Source organism: Gobio gobio (genome assembly GCF_949357685.1).
Source record: "Gobio gobio genome assembly, chromosome: 18".
NCBI lineage: Eukaryota > Metazoa > Chordata > Actinopteri > Cypriniformes > Gobionidae > Gobio > Gobio gobio.
The window spans coordinates 16,409,153-16,433,669 of record NC_137111.1 but is presented as its reverse complement, the minus strand read 5'-3'; the positions used below and the strand labels follow the sequence as shown (position 1 = coordinate 16,433,669).

Sequence of the window (24,517 nt, the reverse complement as noted above, 5' to 3'; positions counted from 1 at the left end):
CAGTAATAAAGCATTCACAAAGAGCAATAACAACACAAATAAATATTTCAGAGCTTATCATAATGGGATTTATTGTCAGTATAGAAATTTCCATGACATTTTCCAAACCTGAAAATCATAATATAAGATTTCCAACACTGGTAAAACTGCATAAATTATTTTTTTTCTAATAAAGACCAACATGTTTCTATTAAATTCACGTTACGTACAGAATTTAATTTAATCATGGTTGTATTATTATTATTATTTTTTTTTTAATTATTATACATTTTTAGTTTTTGGCTCTATTATTTATACTATATATACAATGTTTTATTTTGATTTTATTTTGTGTATTTTATATTGCTTTTTAGTTTATATAATACAAGTAATTTAAGAAAAACAAAGTATATGTAAGTTAAAGTGTTTTTATATTTCTAATAACACGAAATGGAAGTTTGTCAATAAATATGTATTAATTTATTCATATTTTATTGAAGTTTCAAGGCACAATCATTTTAGCAGTTCACTTTTAATACTTATTTAAAGTATTATTCTCATTTCAGTGTACAAACCCTATTTCTGCATTTATGGCTGGTTTTCATTTGAATTTCAGCTGGAAACCTGAATACCGACATTTCAAAATGTAAGCATTTTCTAAAATGTGCCCATGTTCTTGATGAACTGACCTGTTTTTGTGATAATTCCCCAAGCCACAATCTTGCCTTCTTCAGATAAAGAGCTAAACTGCTGTAAAAGCTACAGGCAAAAGAGCTGCTTTCTGAATACCTGACAGAATGTAATATTAGAGTTCCATCTAGTGGTAGTCTGCAAAACATAATTTCTAAATAAGGAGAATGTTTTGGTATTTGGTGCTTGGTGCTTGACTGAAATGAAGTGATTATCCATTTTACTCATTATTTTCAAGTTTGCAATGAGGCTAAACTGACTCTAGAGCAGAAACACTCCTGGCTCTCACCTTGGTCTGAAAGCAGCAGTAGAGTTGGGTAAGGTAAGGGTGTTTTCTGGCCAGGGCTAGAATGCGTTTCTCAGTCATAGTGCAGTCCACATCATCATCCTGCAGGATGACATCTTTCTTCAACACTTTCACCGCAAAAACCTCATCAGTGCCTCTTAACTCAGCCAGCATCACCTGTACACAAAGACAACACTGCGATCAGACTGCTGGGCCCTTATTACACACCAGACATAACTGGTCCCTTTATGCAGAAAACAGAGGACAGAATTTTTACAAAGCTCCACCTTGCCGAAGCTGCCTTTCCCGAGCACTTTGATGAAGGAGAAGTCTTCCAGCGCCATCCTTTTAGTCTGGACGGTCTTCAACACTCCATTCTCTCTCGCCTCCCCCGTCTCCTCTGACACTCCCCCGGTCAGAGAGGAGGAAGAGGCTGGCTTTAGCTCTTCACCGCGATGGTCAAACGAAAGTGCCTTCCTGATGTTCTCCAGGTCCTTTATATCTGCAGATCACAAAACATCCCGTTCTATCTGACCCCATATCGAGTCCCATACACTCAAACAAAAATGAACTTTCACTGTTGTTAATTTCACTCAAACATTCTTATTCACATAACTTAAAAATACTTGTAACTACAGGAACTAAATTTAACTGAGATGTTTGTAAAGCAAATAGTTTAATCATGCAGCCTAGCATGGATGAGAGCAGGGAGAGCAGCGATAAACCCCCTTAGGGTACAGAACAGAACCAACAATGTATTGCAGATATCATTAATGTTAATATTTAAATGTACAACATAATTCGGGAAGTCTGAGGGGGATTCAAGGGGAATCAGAATGCCAAATCCTGACTGACGAGAGGCGGAGCTGGGGATGGAGTAGGGTAATTAGCACCCGAGAAACACGATAGCTGCTGATAGTACCGAAGGAGCTTATGTATGCTGTGATATAAATATTATGTAACAGTGACAAATTCAAATGAATTTTGTATTTCCTCTAAGAAATTTTGTCTGCTTTACTTAAATTTATTTTGTTCATACAACTAAATTGTTATTTGTACAAATTACTCAATATAGTTGCATGGAACCCACTTGACACTAATTTTTTAAGTAAATCCAAACAATAAATTCTTTTGAGTGACATTCTTCAGTTTGTAAAAACAAACAAAACACATGTAAACTGTACTGCATGTACAATAGAAGTCTAAGGGTAAAAAGTACAGCATCAGATCTACAGTATCACACTACTGTGTTTTAATTTTTAAATTTGTTTAGAAAGAAATTAGTTTTATTCAGCAAGGGTGCACTGGATTGATCAAAAGTGAGAGTAAAGACATTTATAATGTAAAGATTTATATTTCAAATCATTCTGTTCTTTTGCACTTTCTATTCTTATATTCTCTTATAAAAGAATTCAGAAAAATGTATCATGCAAAAACGCAACACAACTGTTTTTAACATTGATAATAATAAGAAAGTGCCAAATCAGCATATTTGCCTGTGCAAAGCTATACAGTCATGAGATGGATTTCAGGTATCAGAAATGGCAAACTTGTAAATCAATGGTTCTATATGGCACCAAAAATGGTTCTTGGCTTGTAAACATAGGGGAACCTTTTTTAGTGCTATATAGCACCAATTTTGGTGCTTCAGTGGTTCTTCAGCGGTTCTTCACCGGTTCGTTGACTAAGGTTCTATATAGCACCTCTGAAGAACCGCTGAAGAACCACTGAAGCACCAAAATTGGTGCTATATAGCACTAAAAAAGGTTCCCCTATGATTGCGAGCCAAGAACCATTTTTGGTGCCATATAGAACCTTTTTTTTTTTGAGTGTAGCTTTTAAATTAAATATGGCTGTTTTAGAACATTAGCCATTTGATTTAATAAATTACAATTTCAGTTTGTTTGTCATACAAAGCCATGAAAACATAGCAAAATGCAAGCTTCACATTTTGTTACAATGGCCCCATAGACTTCCATTATAAGTGAATTACAAACTTAAGGACAAGTCAAAATTATTTTATGTGGTAATCAACCATCTGCCGCAAATAGAGCTGTTGTAATGCATTTAACCCAAGAAGTATCTGCCGAGGTTTATTTTTTAGCTTTATCTGTTTACCCTGGTCACATGGTGATGTGGGTGCAGATTTGGATCGATCCTCTTCTAACTGCGGGGATATGGGTAAAGGTTGTGGATCTGGACCCTGAGAGATCTGTGTTGAAAACAAGAACAAATCATCTTCATCATTCAATCATCATTATGCTTCAGGAGGCCTAATCACGTATCTAAGTGCTGCTCGCTATAAAGACCGTTATGTCATCAGTAATCAGTGTATTTCCTATCTACAGCTGCATGGAGAAGAAGGAGGCTTTTGACCTTTCAGTCGTACCCACTTCTCTAGTGCGAACAAATAATTCCTGATGATTGTTGTTCTTACCTTTTTTCTCCTCTGGACGCTGCCGGAGAGTTTATCTGGAGTGACTCCGAGGTCGGACAGCACCTTAGCGATGCCCCTGGCGTCCACCCCACAGTTAGGAGCTACATTACTTTCACAACGCTTGTGCACATTCATCTTACAAACTGAGGACAGAGAAATGAAGGGAGACGGCATGACAAGTTAAGACTGTATTTCAATGGATGTTTGAATCTTGGAAGATTTGGGGATATGAGGGTTATTATTAACTAAAACTAAAACCATAAGAAAACTTTCATTACTTGAAATAAAATAAACATTTTACCTGAAATAAATTTCAGCTAGTTGCCAAAGCAACATTTCTGATTTTCATTTAGTTTAACTTGATGTGCTAAAATAATTAAAACTAAAATAAAAATTGATAAAACTAAAGACATATTTAAAAAAAAACTAAAATGAATAAAAAAATTGCTAAAAGTAAACAGAATTTTATAAACAGAAAATATAAATATATATACAGTATATATATAGGTTTAAAATTGTTTGATACATTTTTTATGTTTGACCTATTGCTTCAAATGACAACATGGGAGGAAATAACCCAGGATTATATACATATGGAAACAAACTAATAAATAATACATCATTTTGTAGAAATTTTTGGACATTTCCATTTGTATATCAATTGTCAGTCTTTTGTATTAATATATTTAATAACAGAACAGAGCAAAACTGTTGTGCAATTGTGTATTCCCCATTGACATATCCAGAAAATACCATGAAATGACAAATTAATTTAAAAATCCCTGAAAAATCCAGTTTTTCCATGACTGTGGGAACCTGTAACTATATTTCCCAGAATGCTGCTCTCACCTTTGCACTGCAGCCCTTGCCGCAGCAGCCCCCACAGTAATGAACCACAGTGGTCACAGAACGTGAGGACTTTGTAGTTGTGAATACTGAACTTGTGAGGCATATTGACACTGAAGCGCTGAGATCCCACCTGCAGAGGGCGATAGATGATCAGAAAGATATCTATACAGCGATCACAAGCATTTTAAAAAAGAAACGGCAAAACTCAGTGTTCTTCTATTATTACGTATAAACAAACATCCAAACTAACATAGCTGTGGGTAGTGACACCAATGTGGTAAAGCCAATACACAGTGATGTTGTTTAATAACGGTGAAAACATGGTAGACTATATTTTTTCACTCCAGAGGAAAGTTTTATTGCTCAGGTGTTCTTCTTTAGCTTAGAAGATTTAATGGAAGTTTCCTAAAATTAAATAGACTAGGAAAAAATGACATTGTTGGCATACAGCTAGCTCAGCAAGCTATTTTATATTTAAAAGACGTCTAATAGCCGTCTAAACACAGCCCTGACGTCTAGGCTAAAACAAGGCAAAATTTTGGCTGTCAGTGAAAATTTTATAGACGTCTAAGCAAAGAACTGAAACCAAACACGTGGTAATCACTGTTGACTTTTCTTACATGATGGACTCCCTTACGAAAAAGATGTGTATTCAAGTGTTCTATTAGTAGACTTCTTTTAAACTAAAAATAAGAAAGTATACTTTAAGTCTACTTTTTATATACTTCTCAGAAATATAATTAAAATTGCAGTTAAGTATACTTCACTTATACTGACAGAAAGTCTATATGGCCTACAATCGTTTGATTGAGATATACTTAAAAATATAATAAAGTATTCAAAGTATACTTGGCTTGTAATTGTGTTTAGTAGGAGTAGGCTATTAAATATACTTTATTTATATATATATATATATATATATATATATATATATATTTTTTTTTTTTTTGTACAGTTTTAAATACAGTCTTACATTGTTTTGAAAATATTGATTAGAATATTGACATGAAACATATATGTACCTAATTCTGCGTATCTGAATTTCCTAGTGTACTGGTAGTGTACATAGGAATTTACTAAAAATCTACTTTACTCTACTTTACTCTTTCTCCATCCAATTTTCCAGCTATCCATGTTTTCACTGTTAAACAGGGGACGCTATTACACATCTCCTGAAAGAGTATAGAATCTCCAGATCAAAACACAGATGAAGAAGAAGCAGAAACAAGTGATAGAAGATTGCTCACGCAAATATAAAATAACGCGATCATCAAACATTAAACAGCATGTAAATCAAAACTGCCTAATGTTACCAAATGAAATGTCGAACCCATGAAGAGCAAACGACTGTTAAGTTTTGGGGGTGTTGATGGACTCAATCTACTCCATGTTTTGATTATCGTTCTGAATCTGATCAAGGCGTAGTCTTTGAAAAAAATGGGATTTTCTCAACTTTTTGTTTAAAATGTTGCCTTTCTTTATGAAACTTACCCACATTCAAGTGTTGAAAAAAAGGATGCATGAAGCTATAATAAAATGTTTTTAAAATTAGTCCATGGGAGAGTATTTATGAATGGCAGTGAAGTGACACAACTGACGCTGGTGGGTCACATGATAAATGACAACATGGCAAATGTAGTACGTCTGGATTACATTCATACTACCTGGAGTGTAGGCCATTCTATATAGGCCATAATTTTTAGCGGTCATGAAGTAATTACTTATTCAAAATAAGTACCTACTCAAGAGATGTGATTTATGATGGCCATAGGCAGGTGAGATCGAGAAAGGTTGGAGATAAACCTCGAGTGCCAGAGTTGAGAACCCTTGAGCTAGAGTATAGAACTTTGAAATTAAAGTGTGGATAGCATAACTCTGGGATAAATTTTATGAAATGTATGGGTTTGTATTCAAAATATCTGACTTTTCATTGCATCTTTGCAAATCTGAACACTGCTCAGACCTCTTCTAAAACTCAAGAAATGATTTATGGGTTCTTTTTTTTCCACAGGAGAAACATCCGAACAGCAGGAAACCTTACTTTTCTATTTTAGTCTGATTGATGAAAACAACTGAAACAAGTGATATTACAGAGACATCATGTGTGATTTTTCAACAGGTTCCTCTCACCTCCTCTGTGGTGTCCTCCTGTTTCTTCAGACCTGCACATTTAGTGATGATCAGCTCATGGCAGCGTTTATGAACTACACAGGTGCACACTGAGGATCAGAAATAAGGAGACGTTCAGCTTTACTTCACTTTTCTGATATATTACTGTGGGCTCACAGATAAGAATGTTTTCAGCTACCATATAGATATGATATTTTTAGGAGGTTCCTGTCGATGCCAGTAGTTTCCTTCATTTCAGATTGTGAGCTAGTCACTGCTTAAAGGAACAATATGTAAGATTTTTGGATTCAAATATACAAAAACCACTAGACGAGGGTTATATATTTTGTTGACTTGTGTACTTATTTTATCCCAATTTAGGGATGCTCATATTGACCGTTTAACCGTTAACCAATTGTAAGAATTTTGACCGATTGATACTATCAGTCAAACGGTTTAAAAGTTTTTATTTATTTTTTTTGCTGCATGGTCACCACATTTTTATAAGAAACAATATCGAGTCTATTAAACACGAAAGAACAACAAATATATCGGTGAGAACACTCATTTAAACAGCCTACACACCGGGACTGCATTTCATATTTTTCACAATGTTGATTCTTCTTGCAATCGTAATGTATTGGACTGTGGCCTACATTAAACCTTTAAATAAAAGGTTTACACAGTCATATACAATAAACGAGCTTGCACAGGGACAGGAAATAAAAATTAACGCAAAAAACCTGCCTACCTTACCAGAGCATGTGAGCGAAGTTTCACTCATGAACCACTCAGCGGTAAAATGACATGCGCTCAAATCCCTTCTCAGTACTGTAGCCTACTATACTTGTAGCCATTAAAACACGTAATTAATTTCAGTTTAAATATTATGATGTTATTTTTTAATAAAATTTACGTTGAAAAGTGAACAGGACACATAAGATGCATAATGTCAGAAGACAGGGGTCTTCAATAAGTTCAATAAAACTTCAATAAGTTTTGTTTTGTTGAAAGCCTTTCTTTAAAGAGAATTTCGTTTTGTATCAATTGTATCTTAATTTTAATCTATGTTTAATCAACCAAATTGCCCGAATTTATTAAATAATAAGCAAATAGCCTATAACAGACAATGACATGGAGGCGGCGGCGCAGCGTGAAAAACGGCTTAAATGAACAACTAGAAAATAAAAAAAACTTTAGTCAGGGGCAGCCCTTACTATTTATTTCAGATAGACCTATATTTGATCCAACATGTCACAAAGGGAGTTCTGGGTTGAGCGCGCGGTGCTGAGCGGAATGAACTTCAGGAATGAACTTCAGAAATGAACGGAATCTCCAGAAAGGCGTTCTCCACTGGAAGAAATATTACCGCTCTTTCAACGCACACACCGCAACAGTCACAATATGACCTCATGTATGTTTTGAAAACATAATTCAACAAATAAATAATACTTTTTAATGGGCCACTTAAAATGTTTATTACAAATAAATTATTAAATTTAAAAAATGAATAATGAAAAAAAAATTGCATTGCATTTGCAATTCTTTGAAATCCTTTGCAGCACCCCCACTTCCTGTGTCCCTACACCACTTAGACATGCTACTTTTAATTTTTTTTAAACCAGTCAAAGTTTGGATTGAGGTAGGCCTGCTATTTTTATATGATGAAAAAAACGTATGAAAATTAACCGTTTTGAGCATCCCTATCCCAAATGTTTCCAAGAATGTTTAAATCCAGAGAAATAAGCAATTTTAACCAGGACACGGACCGTGTCCGTGCACCGCCTATCAATGACATCATGCCCGCCCGATTACTGTCGATTTCCGGTTTTATTTTGTAGAAACCATGGAAACACCAAAGACGCTTTAATATATTATGTTTTATTAGACAGGTGAGCAACTGTTTGTATACATACATAACCGGCAAAAAATGAATCATTGTTATACAGCTCAACAAGGTTATTCTTATTGTTTAAATCTTGTTTTCTTGATTTACCACGAGTACCATGCTTAATAACAATCTTACTGAGATTACTGCAGTGTGCAACAAGTGTCTCATAGTAGTCGCCGAGCGAACGCACAGAGTAGCATTATAACTAGTGCTGGGAATCGATGAAAAAATATATACTAATTAATCCCATTTTTTTATGTAATTAATCGCAATTAATTGCAAGTTTTTAATATTTTTGGAGTTTTTAATATTTTGACATTGTATTAATTTCAGTTACTCTCCAAATTTATGTAGAAACAATTTAAGACAGCATATTTTAAATATGTGTTGTAATGGCATGTTTTTATGAATGAAGGCCAGTAACTGATACTAATGTCTCTATGAAACATTAATGACATTACATTACAGTATAAATGAAAGCTACCAATTTCAACATTTATTAGGCTTTAAAAAAACAACTTTTAATTTAAAACAATCTTTACATAAACCCATTATAATAAATGCTATATTTACCCATGGCCTTCCCTGTTAGACATATACAGAAATGTAATAGTTATCAACACTTTTCTTAACTGCATAAATAATAAATTAAATATAGATTAATTATATTTCCCGTAATATATATAACCCATAAATCATTAAAGCTACACTTTTTTCTGTTCCTGTTGTTCTTTGATGAACATTAATGACATACATCATCAGTGCTGCTGTCACTTTAAGATCGGCCGCTGCCGAACATGGCGCGGATCTGACGCGCTGTCCCGCGCATCTCATTTTCTCAAGTTCATTTAAGACGTTATTTAACTAATTTAAGACTCCTATTATGAGAATACGCGACAAAACTGGCATTTTGGCAACATTCTCTGTGTTGTTTTTATTGTTTGTTCAAGAGCAAAAGAGAACTCGATGTCTGCATGGGACTGGCGCAAATCTTTCTGTGCGTCAAGTGTGTGTGTGTCAGCTAGCTCCCATATCTTCCTAGGTGGTGAATCAGTATATCGTGTAATGTACATGAATGTGGCTGACTTCCTGATCAGTGCCCTGACTACTGAACTAGGGATCTGATTGAGAGCAGCCACACAGACAGGACATTGACATACAACGTGTTCTCTTGTGTCTTGTCGCACTTAGATGGTTTAAAATAATTTACATGAATAAGAGCGTGATCATATAATGAAACGCTGGGGGAAAATGGATATAAAAATGGACGCTCCATTAATTGCGTTAAATATTTTTAATGCGTTAAACTGAAAAAATGTATCGCCTGCGATAATTTGTCCAGCACTAATTATAACATAATTTTCAACACACTCAAATGTATCTAATATAACAAAACATTGCTGTGTTACCCCACATACGCATTACCGGAAAAAGCGGAAGCGGTCGTCTGCAGCATAATAAAATCTCAGTGAAATCCAGGCGTCATCAAGCTACGCCTTTGTTTTAAATAAGCAAATTCTAGCGGCAAAAAATTACATATTGTGGCTTTAATCAAAATCTTACATAGTGTGCCTTTAAAGGAATAGTTCCCATAAAAATAAAAATTCTCTTATTATTTGTTCACCATGTATTTTGTTATTATATTCTGTGGAACACGCAAAAGGGGAATTTTAAAGAAAGTGCATGAGTAAAATTGACTACTTTAATGATACTTATCTTGATGGCTGTACTCACTTTAAACTGTATGGAAAAGAGCTGCCTAAACATTGTTTTAAGATTCCTCTTTTGTGTTCCACCGAAAATACAATAAAGAGGAGGATAATAATGACAGAATTTTCATTTTGGTTCAGTTATTCCTTTAATAGGAATGTTGTTGTGTTTTGTTGCTTTAGATTTTAAAGCTAATATTTTTGCTGAACAAACAAATTGTCAAAATGTTGTTGAACAGAAACACTGATATGGAGAAATATTAAGAAAACTGAATTTTATCTACCTACCTTGGCACTGATACCCTTGCTTTCCTAATACACCCCTGTGAAGAGAAGGTCATCAGCTATTATTTTTTCTTGTACAGTGGCACTAAACACAACAGCATATATTTTGGTATGCATTGGACAGTTCACACATAAATAAATAAATAAATCAAGTCTGTTGAATTATTCGAAAATACGCTTCATGTCGTGGCCGCATTACCTTAAAAATACCTCTAATAATTCAACGGCCCGTAATCAATTATTCCTTACGTAATCCATTAACTAATGTTAACAAATAAGACCATACTGTAAAGTGTTCCCAAAATGATTATACAAAAGGGAATGCGCATATGTGGACAAACATCCTCCTACACTGAAAAATTGCTTACAGGGATAGTATCCTGATAACTCTCTAGGAGAAAATAACTGTTCACGTATATATAGATTTCAAAGGGTGTGTGTTGTTATTCGCTGCTCTTCCCTTCAGTTTCAGTCCCACACATCAGGTCTGCACCTTATCTTTTAAAACAGCCATATTCTTCCTGTTCTCCAGAGAGGCAGGACACAGCGTGCCGGTGCATGGCAGTGTACTTGCACAGTGTGGAGGAGGCCAGACGGACTCAATACACACGTATTGGAGCACTGTCACTCTGAGCCTCAGGGCTTTTCCTGAAGTTACCATGGAAACGCAGCCCTCTGAGGGTAAACCACCCGTGAATGGACTCGTGAGGAGGGACAGTGTACACTGGTTATGTCAAAACTCAGACACAGATTTACCAACAGACGCAGCTGTGCAAACAGCACTCTACAAGGCTGTAAATATCAGCTGACGGTTGCTTTGGGACTCACCAGATGAAGTCGCGGCAGTGTGAGCAGTAGGTGGGCTGTCTCAGGTAGGTGGCCATGAACTTGTGCCCGTTGACTTGATGCACCCTCCTCCGGACAGCTCCCTGCCTCTTCCTGGGACGCATGCGTTCACGAAACACACGCTCCTCATTCTCACAGCTTCCTGCTGCAAAACACACACAAATGCACAAACAGAAGTTAAAAAATGTCAACATTTACAACCATTATTCAATAATGTGCTCATTCATTCAGGTGCACTTATTAACATTTTTCATATACACCGATCAGGCATAACATAACACGACAGGTGAAGTGAATAACACTGATTATCTCTTCATCATGGCACCTGTTAGTGGGTGGGATATATTAGGCAGCAAGTGAACATTTTATCCTCAAAGTTGATCTATTTGAAGCAGGAAAAATGGGCAAGCATAAGGATTTGAGCAAGGGCCAAATTGTGATAGCTAGACATCTCCAAAACTGCAGCTCTTGTGGGGATTTCCCGGTCTGCAGTGGTCAGTATCTATCAAAAGTGGCCAGTGGTGGAACCAAAAAAGGAACAGTGGTGAACTGGCTACAGGGTCATGGGCGGCCAAGGCTCATGGATGCATGTGGGGAGTGAAGTCTGGCCCGTGTGGTCCGATCAAACAGACAAGCTACCGTAGCTCAAATTGCCCAAGAAGTTAATGCTGGTTCTGATAGAAAGGTTTCAAAATACACAGTGCATCAGTTAGTTGCTGCATGGGGCTGCATAGCCGCATGCTGACCCCTGTCCAGGGCCAAACGTGCAAACAGTGGGTATGTGAGCATCAGAACTGGACCATGGAGCATGCAGAAGGTGGTCTGGTCTGATGAATCACGTTTTCTTTTACATCACGTGGATGGCCGGGTGCGTGTGCATCGCTTACCTGGGGAACACATGGCATCAGGATGCACTATGGGAAGAAGGCAAGCCGGCGGAGGTGGTGATACTTTGGGAAATGTTCTGCTGGGAAACCTTGGGTCCTGCCATCCATGTGGATGTTACTTTGACACGTACCACCTACCTAAGCATTGTTGCAGACCATGTACACCCTTTCATGGAAACAGCATTCCCTGGTTGCTGTGGCATCTTTCAGCAGGATAATGCACCCTGCCACAAAGCAAAAATTGTTCAGGAATGGTTTGAGGAGCACAACAACGAGTTTGAGGTGTTGACTAGGCCTCCAAATTCCCCAGATCTCAATCCAATCGAGCATCTGTGGGGTGTGCTGAACAAACAAGTCCGATCCATGGAGGCATCACGTCAAAACTTACAGGACTTCAGGGGTCTAGTGGAGTCTATGCCTCGAAGGGGTCAGGGCTGTTTTGGCAGCAAAAGGGGGACCACCACAATATTAGGAAGGGAATCATAATGTTTTGCCTGATCAGTGTTTATATATATATATATATATATATATATATATATATATATATATATATATATATATATATATATATATATATATGAAAAAAACGTATTGCTTGGATGGCATTCCTGAAAATATTATTGTTGTTGTAGTGAAGAACTTTGAGATTTAATGTGTAGTTGACACATGTAGATGTTTATGTGGACTTTCCTCATATAATGAAATGGCAGACACTGAAAACACGACAAGCATCACACGTCCTTGAGTAAGACTGCACCGCTTGATCACTCTGAGTTCAGTTATAAGAGCACATTGTAAAGGGTGCACAGTTAGTAAGCACATGTTATTCATTTCGCTGAACATCTTTATTATTACCTTATCAGCTCTTTGAATCAATAACAGTTTATTGAAATAGGCATATAGACCATGGACTATGGTCTATGTATTTAGTATGTCTATACAATCCCACCTACTGGCCGGATCAGATAGTACTCACCAATTGCAGATTACAAGAGGACAACACGTCTATTGTTATCTTGTCTATTCTAACATGTGACTGAATTTTGCAGTCTTTTGCTTCATATTTCACATTTATCACTCCATTATGCTGTTGATGAGGAGCTTAATATATTTGCTATTCGCTAATAATTTTTTTTGTATTTAATTTTTAATTAAATGTTTTTTAAATGAAAGTGACACTGAAAGTGAAAAACAGGAAAATCATCAGCAAATCCTTGGGGAAGCTGTGCCAGTGCTATGAAAATTTCTCTCAGGGGCTATAGCCCCAGCAAGCCTTTTCCAAGCCCTTGCAACTGATCCAGAATGCAGCGGCGAGGTTGGTCTTTAGTGAGCCGAAGAGAACACACGTCACGCCTCTCTTCATCAGTCTGCACTGGCTACCAATAGCCGCTCGCATTAAATTCAAGGCACTGGTGCTCGCCTTCAAAACATCCACTGGCTCTGCACCAATATACCTAAACTCGCTTGTTCAGACTTACACACCCTCCAGGAACTTGCGTTCTGCCAGTGAACGACGCCTTGTGGTGCCATACCAGAGAGGCATGAAATCGCTGTCACGGACCTTTTCCTGGACTGTTCCCACTTGGTGGAATGACCTGCCTATCTCAATTCGTGCGGCCGAGTCTGTAGCCATTTTCAAAAAACGTCTAAAGACACATCTTTTCCAGCAACACCTGACCGACCGAGAATAGCACTTATCATTCTATTCATTGTCTGTCTGTCTAATTTATTTATATATAAAAAAAAATAATAATATATATATATTTTTTTTTTATTCTGTTCTGTGCTAGATTAACTGAGACTTGTTACAGCACTTGCATATTGTTGATATTGTTGCCCTTGACTGCTCTAGCTGCTTCTATTGCCCTCATTTGTAAGTCGCTTTGGATAAAAGCGTCTGCTAAATGACTAAATGTAATGTAAATGCAAGCCCCAGCCTAGCGGCACCAATGTCTGAAATAGGGGTGTGCACAAATATTCGATTATTTGAATATTCGATCTGTAATTAATATTCGAAAAATAAAAATACTATTCAAATTTTACTGTATTGCTTTGCTGGCCGTAAATGCAGTGAATCCATGATAAATCCCACTAAAACTAACAGTTATAACTAAATCCACTGGGTGGCGCTGTAGATCATGTTAATAAGTTAAGTGTATTTGATCACATAATGTCGTCGTCTGCCTCGTGATGTTTGAAATTACTAAGATGAACATTGAAAATGATCTTACAAAATGGAGTTACTTTTGATAAAATTAATTGAAACTGAGTCTGAGAAATCACATCAAATCCAAACACCAGTCGAATGAGGACAGCTCTCCATCACTGCATTCACGAGTGCAGGTAAGCACAGATGTTCACTGAGTGAAAGCGAGAAAACGTATATGATAGGAAAATTATCTCGAGACAAATGCTTCCTTTAAGTTTCATCAAGGGTTTAAGGAAAGAAAACACAAAGTGCTGTTAGAAACTTCACTTAACACCGTTATCTGTGTGTCTCTGCAACGTCTGTCAGTGGGGCTTGTTTTCTCACCCGAGAATATCGTCATCCACACGATATTGTTTTTCCTCAACATTATAATGTGAAACAATATAAATATGACAACCATATTCTGACTCGAGTGTATATGTACGTTCTGCACGATAACTGGCGCGCGTGTTTGTTTTTTTTCGCGCTGCTTTAGCTTATAATGCTTCTGTTCTTTAGGCCTATATTTTTTGTTTACACATATTTTTTAATGTTTTGAACTGAATGAAAACCTTAAGATATAACGTAAGCTTGTTGTGTATATTACCTAATCATAAGTTTGTTCAGAAATGGTGACGACAACTTGATGAATAAAAAAAAGAACATCTTTCTCATTTTCTCGAAATATCATCATTTAAATAAACGAATATTCGAATATTTGTTTTTTATGAGCCCAAATATACGAATCCATTATTTTGGAAAGATGCCCATCCCTAGTCTGAAACACCTTCCATACACCTTCCATACACCCGGCACAATGCGACGCCAGGCGTGATGCAAGTGTTTTTGCTAGTTTCAGCTCAACGCAGTTATCATTTTCACATCCAATGCCACGTGATTTAAATAGCAAATGCACTTGCGCCATCTGTTTGCCCATGGTCGTGCTGGTCTGAAAGGTGTGTTCAGACAAAACATATAGTCCTGGACCGCTTAGCGTTCACACTGGTATTTTTAACAGCGAACCTTAAGTTACCGAACCAAAGGCATTGGGATACGGTCACAACCTGATTGGCCGGCTTTTATGACGTATATTTCGCAACGGCGCTTGCTTACCGAACATTCAAAACAATGCTGTGTGCTGGATTAAACGCGATCATTTTATGCATGTACATATGGTTTTATTTTTACCAGCTGAGAACTCACGAAGAGCTCATAAAATGTTCAAAACATTCAAAACAGCACCAGGATTTCCTCCGTTGTATGCAGAAACGAAGATCTGCATATATTGATGAGGCACTTTACCTCCTCATTGCTCCACGTTTGCCCTCTACTCATTTTGGATACACATGACAAGTGTGAACGTACCCTGAAAAGCCTATTAGCGCAGTATTTTTTGTGTTATTTAAAGGGCGCATTAGTAATATAGGCAGGAGCACAATGTCCGTACACTCTGCTTATTACACACACAGGGACGCGCAGTAGCACACAAACATTTTTAAATATTAAAAATAAAAGGATTCCTATGGAGAAGCGTTTAGTCTTTCAGCTCGCAAATTCAGCTTGCAAATTCCGCGATGTAAATAGCGTATTCGCCATGGTGCAAGTGCAACTGGCTTTTAAAGGGAATAGAGGGGTTGAGACTCTGATTGGTTTATTGCATGTTATGCCCAAAACACACCCATGACTCATTAAGAGACTAGGTACAACCCTTTTGGACCATACTGCCAGGCGCTCCGACAGTTTTTTCCGTCGTTAAACTACACTCTAAAAAAAAAAAAAGGTTCTATATTGCACCAAAAATGGTTCTTGGCTCGTAATCATAGGGGAACCTTTTTTAGTGCTATATAGCACCAATTTTGGTGCTTCAGTGGTTCTTCAGCGGTTCTTCAGAGGTTCTTCACCGGTTCTTTGACTAAGGTGCTATATAGCACCTCTGAAGAACCGCTGAAGAACCACTGAAGCACCAAAATTGGTGCTATATAGCACTAAAAAAGGTTCCCCTATGATTACGAGCCTTTTTTTTAGAGTGTAGCAAAAGTGGATTCAGAGTCAGACATGCCCTAAGAAGTGCATCTGCACCATAATAACAAAAACCACAAAAGCAAACAGAGATGTTAGCTTGTTTCTTCTGAAGCTTAAAGTAGCTTTAAGCATTTTCTTTCTAGACTACCTGATTTCACTCAACTATGTGTCCTGAGATATCACATCTGTCCCTATGGCAGATGCTATTGTTCAACCAATAAGACTGATTGGTACTCTCCGTCGTCCACTAACAGTACTTGTAATTAAATAGTTCACTCAAAATTAAATAAAAAGTTTCTGAGTAAACAAATCCGTTAACTGTATGTTTTTCTGTCTGTGTGTTATGAGGGGCCATGCAAAGGTGATCAATAAACCAGGGAGCATGACTGTGACAAAGGCACCATATTGGAGAACTGTCAGACGCTCTCACTAGGAAAGGAAACAAGGCCAAAGGGGTGGAGCTCCCCTCTTTCTCTCTCTTCTTCTCATTCTCTCCGTGGAGCATGAGAACTGTGATCACTCCTGAGTATTCCCTTATGTCAATGTATCCATCTGCTGCAGTCTCACTTCTCAGCCCTGAGAGAAAGAGAATGAGAGAGGCTGGACTTGGAGTCACAAAATGACAAAGGAAGTTGTGCCAAACTGGCAGGCCGACGGTCATCTCCTGTTATTAATAAAGCCATTGTACTGTATATGTGTGTGTGTGTGTGTGTGTGTGTGTGTGTGTGTGTGTGTGTGTGTGTGTGTGTGTGTGTGTGTGTGTGTGTGTGTGTGTGTGTGTGTGTGTGTGTGTGTTTGTCAATTATTTTTGTCAGCTGAAAAAGAAACCTAGGCAGTCAGACAGCACTGCATAGCAAAAAAACTCAACAGTAGAAGAGAAGGTGCAGGAGAACAAGCCTCTTCCTTTCAGACTAAACAATCAGCGATCAAAAAAAAATATAAACATCATGCATATTATATTAACATACTATTTATTAAAATCACATCAAAATCTGAGTGTTTTTTTTTACATTGCTTTAAATAACCATAATACAGTAAAGGCTCCAAAATGCTCATGGGCTGTTTTGTTATTTGCTTAGGAGTAAAAATAAGGAGAAGGAGAAGGAGAAGGAGAAGAAGAAGAAGAAGAAATGAAATTAAATTAAACTTAATTACATGAGAAGATTTCCATATCAAAGAAGCCGGAATCTCAGAGCACACCTAACTATTATGTAAAATGCCATGGTAGTTCGACCACTGGTAGTTTACCAGCGGAGTTCGATTGGAGTCCAAAAAAACTCCAAACGAACTTCGGTTTGGCCTGCTTTTGATTAAAAAGTTGTCATCCAGTTAGTTTGAAGTAGTTTGAAGTATATTGCGGCCTTAAGCATATAGGAACTTTTCGGAAGGTTTTCGTTGCTATTAAATGTTGCTCACATATTATTATAGTCATCTTTTCAGTCAAAAAATATTCAGAAAAAAAACTAAAACCCAGCTCACTAACAGATTGTCAATTAAAGTAATTTAAAATCAAGTTAAATTCAGATGTGACAAAACAGTTAACCCATTGATTTACTCCAGTTTGACTTATTTAAGCGATTTTCGAAACTGTTGTGTACATGAGAGAAGTATTATCACAATCACAGCAAAATTATCATATTCATCAAGAGAACATGATAGACATTACAGTATTGGCAAGCCGTCAAAAACTATACTGACACTATGGGGAACTAATACCCACTACACCATGCTGAGGGAATGCCTACCTCACTAGGCTGTGAATATGCACAAACATATAGTGTGTCAACCCCATGGGCGCATCCCATGTGATATACTGGCGTTACTCCCTAAGCCAATATACTAGGAAAGATCCCCAAGCTTCTATGCTCTACAGCAAGGGAATTCCTGGCTCTTACACCTTTCTCCTTCCCTTGCAGGACAGGCCTCAGCCCTATATGGGCCCAAGAGCAGAGCTCAAAGGGAAAAATACCCTGTTGAAAAAAACAGCATATGCTGTTAGGTATTAGATTAGATTAGATTAGATTCAACTTTATTGTCATTACACAAGTACAAGTACAAGGCAACGAAATGCAGTTTAGGTCTAACCAGAAGTGCAATAGCAGCAAGTGCAGGATATACAACGTTTGCATAAGTGCAGGACATGGATATGTACTGAGTATATATAAATATGTCTATAAATAGAGAGATGGTTATTACTATAAACAGAATTTACAGGTGAATATGTACAGTGAATAATATACAGATGGTTAATACTATAAACAGAATTTACAGGTGGATATGTACTATGAATATAATATAATATACAGATGGCTATTACTATAAACAGAATTTTACAGATAGAGGTATACAATGATATGTTAGGCTAAAATGAGGAATATGGCAGTGGATTAAGGTAGTGCAATAAATTATGGACAGAAGCTATCCGAAAAAAAGTGTAAAAGTGCAGTGGAAGTGATTGCATATTACAGTTAGAAGTACGGTGCAAAATACAAATGTAAACAGTAGGTACTGTAAATAACAGTCGGCAGTGCAAATGAGCATAATCCAGTTACGGTGTGGTAGTGCAAAATGAATAAGTAAACAGTTGTTACTGTAATAAAGAGTCGGTAGTGCAAATAACAAAGTGAAGGTGGATGTGAGGTAGGAGAGTTATCAGTATATGAGGGGAGTGGATCAGCGGGGGTTTGAGTTCAGTAAGGAGACAGCTCTGGGGAAAAAACTGTTCTTAAGTCTGCTGGTCCTGGTCCGGTGGATCCTGAAACGCCTGCCGGAGGGCAGGAGAGAAAACAGTCTGTGGGCTGGGTGAGAGGAGTCCTTGAGGATGCTGCGAGCTCGATGCAGGCAGCGTTTCCTCTGGATGTGTTCGATGGCAGGCAGTGGAGTCCCTGTGATGCGCTGGGCAGTTTTCACCACCCGCTGCAGTGCCTTGCGCTCCGCAACAGAGCAGCTCCCATACCATACTGCGACACAGTTGGTCAGGATGCTTTCTATTGCGCAGCGATAGAAGTTCACCAGGATAGCCGAGGAGAGCTGATTCTTCCTCAGTGTCCTCAGGAAGAAGAGGCGCTGGTGAGCCTTCTTGACCAGGCTGGAGGTGTTGGTCGTCCACGACATGTCCGCCGAGATGTGGATCCCCAGGAACTTGAAACTGGAGACACGTTCAACAGCCATTCCATTGATGTGGATGGTGTCGTGTGTGCCTCTTGACTCCTTCCTGAAGTCCACGATGAGCTCCTTCGTTTTGGTGGTGTTGAGGAGCAGGTTATTATCAGCGCACCATGTGGCCAGGTGCTGGATCTCCTCCCTATAGGCAGTCTCATCGTTGTTGCTGATGAGACCAATCACCGTTGTGTCGTCCGCAAACTTGACGATAGAATTAGATCCATACACAGGCTTGCAGTCGGCGGTGAAGAGGGAGTAGAGAAACGGACTTAGCACACAGCCCTGTGGTACACCAGTGTTGAGTGTGATTGATGTGGAGCAGGTGGATCCTGAACGAACATTCTGGGGTCTGTCAGTTAGGAAGTCCAAAATCCAGTTGCACATTGAGGTATTGATGCCCAGGTCTCCAAGTTTGGCTATTAACTTGGTTGGGATGACAGTGTTGAATGCTGAGCTGAAGTCAACAAACAGCATGCGTGCGTAAGTGTTCTTATTGTCCAGGTGAGTGAGCACAGAGTGCAGTGCCATGGAAACGGCATCCTCTGTGCTCCTATTGCTGCGGTAGGCAAACTGGTGTGAGTCCAATGTGGATGGTAGAGAGTCTTTTAGGTGTTCCAGGACCAGCCGCTCAAAGCACTTCATGACGATGGGTGTGAGTGCTACAGGGCGGTAGTCATTAGGGCACCTCGGGTTAGAGTGTTTTGGCACTGGCACAATGGACGTGCGTTTAAAGCATGAAGGTACAGCTGCTTGGGCAAGAGACAGGTTGAAAATGTCTGTAAAAACCTCAGCGAGCTGCTCCGCACATGCCCTGAGAACACGACCAGGGATGTTGTCTGGTCCAGCAGCCTTGTGCGCGCTGATCCGGCTCAGTGACTTGCAGACATCTGTGGAGGAGAGTGTGATTGGTGGGTCAGCTGAGGGTTTGAGCTTGGTGGCAGTTTCTCTGTTGTCTCTTTCAAAACGAGCGTAAAAGTGATTTAGCTCGTTCAGGAAGTTGACATCAGTGGCTGCGGGGGTGGAGTGGGTGGGTTTGTAGTCACTGATGGCCTGGATGCCCTGCCACATGCGTCGAGGGTCAGAGTTGGAAAAGTGACCCTCTATCTTTAGCTTGTAGCAGTGCTTGGCCTTTTTGATGCCCCTCTTCAGGTTTGCTCTGGATGCGCTGTAGGCTTGTGCATCTCCTGATCTGAAGGCAGTATTGCGTGACTTCAGCAGGAGTCGCACTTCCCTGTTCATCCATGGCTTCTGATTTGGGTATGTGGTGATCTGTTTCTGGGTTGTAACACTGTCAATGGTGGTATTGATATGATCCAATACAGAGGAGGTGTAGGAGTCAATGTCCGTGTGAGCGCCACTGGTGGCTTGAGAAGCAAACATACTCCAGTCTGTGTGTAGAAACCTTTCCTGGAGTGTGGAATCAACCCCCGCAGGCCACACCTTGATGGTCTTCACTGATGGCTTCACACGGTTGATGAGGGGTGAATATTTGGGGATGAGGAACAAAGAGAGGTGGTCTGACTGTCCCAGGTGGGGGAGGGGTGTCGCAACGTAAGCTCCCGCCATGTTTGTGTACACGTGGTCTAAGGTTTTGTTTCCTCTGGTGTGGCAGGAAACATGCTGGTGAAACTTGGGTAGCACTGACTTTAAGTTTGAATGATTAAAGTCACCTGCAACAATAAAAGCAGCTTCCGGGTGATCAGTCTGTTGTTTACTGATGGCTGCATGAAGTTCTTTCATAGCAAGCTTGGCATGTTTTGTGGGTGGACATAGCATGTTTTGTGGGTGGAAAATTGGGCGGATTTCATGGTGTGCAGGGCGCCACTTGCCTGTCTTGCCTGAGCATATGCCTTGCCATGAGCCGCAGAGAAGATAGATATATTTAATAACATCTGCCTCTCACCTGTGACCCCACAATCGAGGCTGCCACTCTGCTTCAAAACACCAAACACCTGACTTTTATCCCACAAGAAAAAGTAAAGCGAGAGGGGAGCTCCCTCACAGCGGCTCATCACAGTAAGCACATTCAGTTTCCTTCTTGCTTGATTTTTTTTCCTGATGGATTAAAATATAGCATTTGCATGGAGTGCATTCAGCTCTTGAGGAGTTGGAGGCACTCATGGCGATGCATTCGCAGTAAGATTTCTGTTATTGCCTGGTTCTCTCTGGAGTGATAAGAATCTAGCGTTTGCATGTACATTTTCGGCTCTCGAGGGAGCTTAAAGCATTCATTGTGATGTGTTCATTGTGGGAATCTCAATGCTTGACACTCTCGAGAGATGAGATTCGAGCATCTGTGCCTCAGTGTTTGGGTCCCACAAACGCAGGGCGCTATTAATGGCGTGGATTGTAGGCAGAGCATAGGGAGGAGCCTGACGTGAGCTATGCCTTGCCATGAGCTGCAAGGTGGTAAGCAGAGAAGATGGATTTATTTGATAACATTTACCTCTACTCTGCCCATCTGTGACGCCACAATTGAGGTTGCTGCACTGTTTCAGAAGACACAGGGCCCGTACTGCGAGATGCAAACTGAGACCACTGGACTTGAGACCACCAGACTTGGACGCACTGAGACCACCAGACTTGGGACCACCAGACTTGCAAGCGCTGAGACCAACGGACTTGGGACCACAGGACTTAGAAGTGAGGAGAACACTGAACTTGGGACCACAGGACATGAGACTACTGGACTTGGAAGCACTGAGACCACCGGACTTGGAAGCGCTGAGAGCATGCGCCACAGTGGGAATAGTGACATAGCCCACAGTGTATGGGGAGAGGCAGAGTCTCAAGGTGAGATCTATATTGTTCCAAGGTAAGGTCATTTTTACCTATAGGCAGGGGCGGATTGGCAATCGGGAATACCGGGAACAATCCCGAACGGCCGGTCCATTTCAGGCCGAACCGGCCGCTGGTCAAAATGTTTATTTTTTATTTTTTATATATATTATACGTAACGCTACCGTACCGGCCTGTGGCCGGCCGCTCAGCTGCCGCGGAACGCAGCTGTGTGTGTGTGTGTGTTTCAGACCGGGCCAAATCAATACTTCCAATCTTGAGGGGGGATACGAGCGGCCCCTCCCAACTTGGACTGATCCTCGTATTTCCTGACATCCGATTGGCTCAAAGGAGTTTACTTAGTTAGGTTTGGGTTTGTGTGAATGCAATGCAACAGAGACAGACGGTAAAAATGGCGAAAAGAATGAAAGAAGAGAAAGAAATGGGTGGGGCCGAAAAAATAAGAATGAAAAAGTAAAATATGTTGGCACAAGAGGCAGCTAAATGTGCCAAATTAACGGACCTTTTCCGCACTGAAAAGGGTGCTGTGGCAGGAGGTGCAGATGAGGAAGGACCCAGCAGCATGGACAGGATAGGTGCACGATTAGGCCGGCGAGCGGCTGGCTGCCTGTGCGTGAGCGTGGCGTTTTCCATGTCTTTGCACACCAGAAACGAGTCTGACGCGGCGCTGCTGCTAGGTGTCATGATAAGCCTACAAAGACAAACATCTTTTCCTATTATATTTTGCTTGGAAACGCTTCCAACACGTTTGCGTGTCACGTGAAAAATAGACGTCTGTTCTATTTCTAGCATGCGCCCGTTTTCCGCGCGCGCCCTGTGTCATGCAGCTCTAACCTGTTAACATGGGAGCTGAAATAAAAACGGACATGCTACGCATCCAGTCTGTCGCCGGCCTTAGTGATAAATGACAAAAAATATTGATTTGAAAAGGAGTTTATTGATTTAAAAACGATTGTATTGGTACCGCTAAGAAAATAGTCCATTCCGGTGTGGTGAACAAATGAGTCCTATTGAAGAGATGAGTTCGAGCTTAGGACCCTATTAGTATGCCTGATCCGTCAGGAGGAGAAGAGAGGAAGAGGAGCAGCAGGAGGAGAGAGAATGAGGAGGGGAAGAGCAGGAAACAGACAGGTAGAGGGGCAGTGTGCAGGGCTGGGAAGGCAATCATATTAGGCATATCAATCAATCAATCAATCAAAGCTTTATTAAGGACACACACAAAAATAGAAAAATACAGCACAGTGTTACATATTTACATATAGGATAAAATGCCAATAGTTCCACATACTAGATAACCTGACTGAAGCACAGATTGAATTAGAAAATATATTATTCTTTGCCATGTTTATTACTCATGTTCTTCTCATTATGTTATGTAGCTGTACAATCAGTAAGCAGAGGCAGGGTCCAGCACAGGGGAAGCTGAGGCAGGGAGAGTTGAAAGTGAGTACACACACACACACACACACACACACACACACACACACACACACACACACACACACACACACACACACACACACACACAAAATCTCTATTGTATGGGACTGCATTGTAGTTTTTGAGTATGAGTGGGTGTGAGTATTTGTAACTATTTTAACACTCCGACTAACTATACACATGACATGATGGTAGTTAGCAGTGTACTGTGTGACTTATGTGTTTGAGATTAGGTTTTGCTGACCTGGTTGTTTTCAGTGCAGTGGTGACTTGCTTATACAACCTGATGAGGCAGGTGTTATCCTAAAGTTTCTAGAAGGTCTTCAGCGTAATCTGATTGTCTTTATACCATAAAAACACTTTTAGAATGAAAATAACTGCAAAAAATCCTGCTCGTGTACCAAGGGCACTCGCGTAAAAGGCCTCTCCGTCTTAAAGTCCCGGGCTGAATTTCAGTCCCAGTACGTCCCTGCCTATAGGCATGAAAGATTTAATGGGTTCCTTAAGTCCAAATCACAAAGTACAAAGTTGTTCCAGTTAACATGGCTAGCCAGTTCACAAAACTCTTCAATGTAAACCTTGATTGATCTCAAACCCTGTCGAAGGCCCACGAGTGAATGTGCTGCATCCATTTTTGGTTAGGTCTTCTGTAACATAGGTGAAACTCAGAGTGCTTGTTCCAAATTCAGTGTGTTTAATAAATGAAGATATAGGTACAAAATAAACTCGAAGAACACCAGAAAACTAAAGGAACTGAATTGAGGACACTGACGATACATACATGAACAAGATCTAACCATGTACACAGGAAACACTGGGGTTTAAATACAAAAGGGGCAATTAGCAAATAAGACACATCTGTGAACAACCAGAGAGCACTTGACAAGAAAACTACGAACTGATTCCGAAATGGGGAACCAGACAGGAAACAACTAAGT

At 39.5% G+C, this 24,517-nt stretch overlaps 1 protein-coding gene across 1 annotated transcript in view; it reads right to left on the bottom strand.

Annotated features, from left to right (window-relative positions):
- The window catches only part of prkceb (protein kinase C, epsilon b), a 156,535-nt gene that overhangs the window by 51,268 nt on the left and 80,750 nt on the right, over nt 1–24,517 (bottom strand). The window contains exons 3-10 of the mRNA XM_079842791.1: nt 11,064–11,226; nt 10,239–10,273; nt 6,372–6,460; nt 4,242–4,371; nt 3,393–3,535; nt 3,074–3,167; nt 1,243–1,457; nt 959–1,132 (exon numbers count right to left, since the gene is read on the bottom strand). Coding sequence (XP_079698917.1) covers nt 959–1,132; nt 1,243–1,457; nt 3,074–3,167; nt 3,393–3,535; nt 4,242–4,371; nt 6,372–6,460; nt 10,239–10,273; nt 11,064–11,226 — 1,043 coding nt within the window. The remainder of the gene's footprint in view (nt 1–958; nt 1,133–1,242; nt 1,458–3,073; nt 3,168–3,392; nt 3,536–4,241; nt 4,372–6,371; nt 6,461–10,238; nt 10,274–11,063; nt 11,227–24,517) is intronic.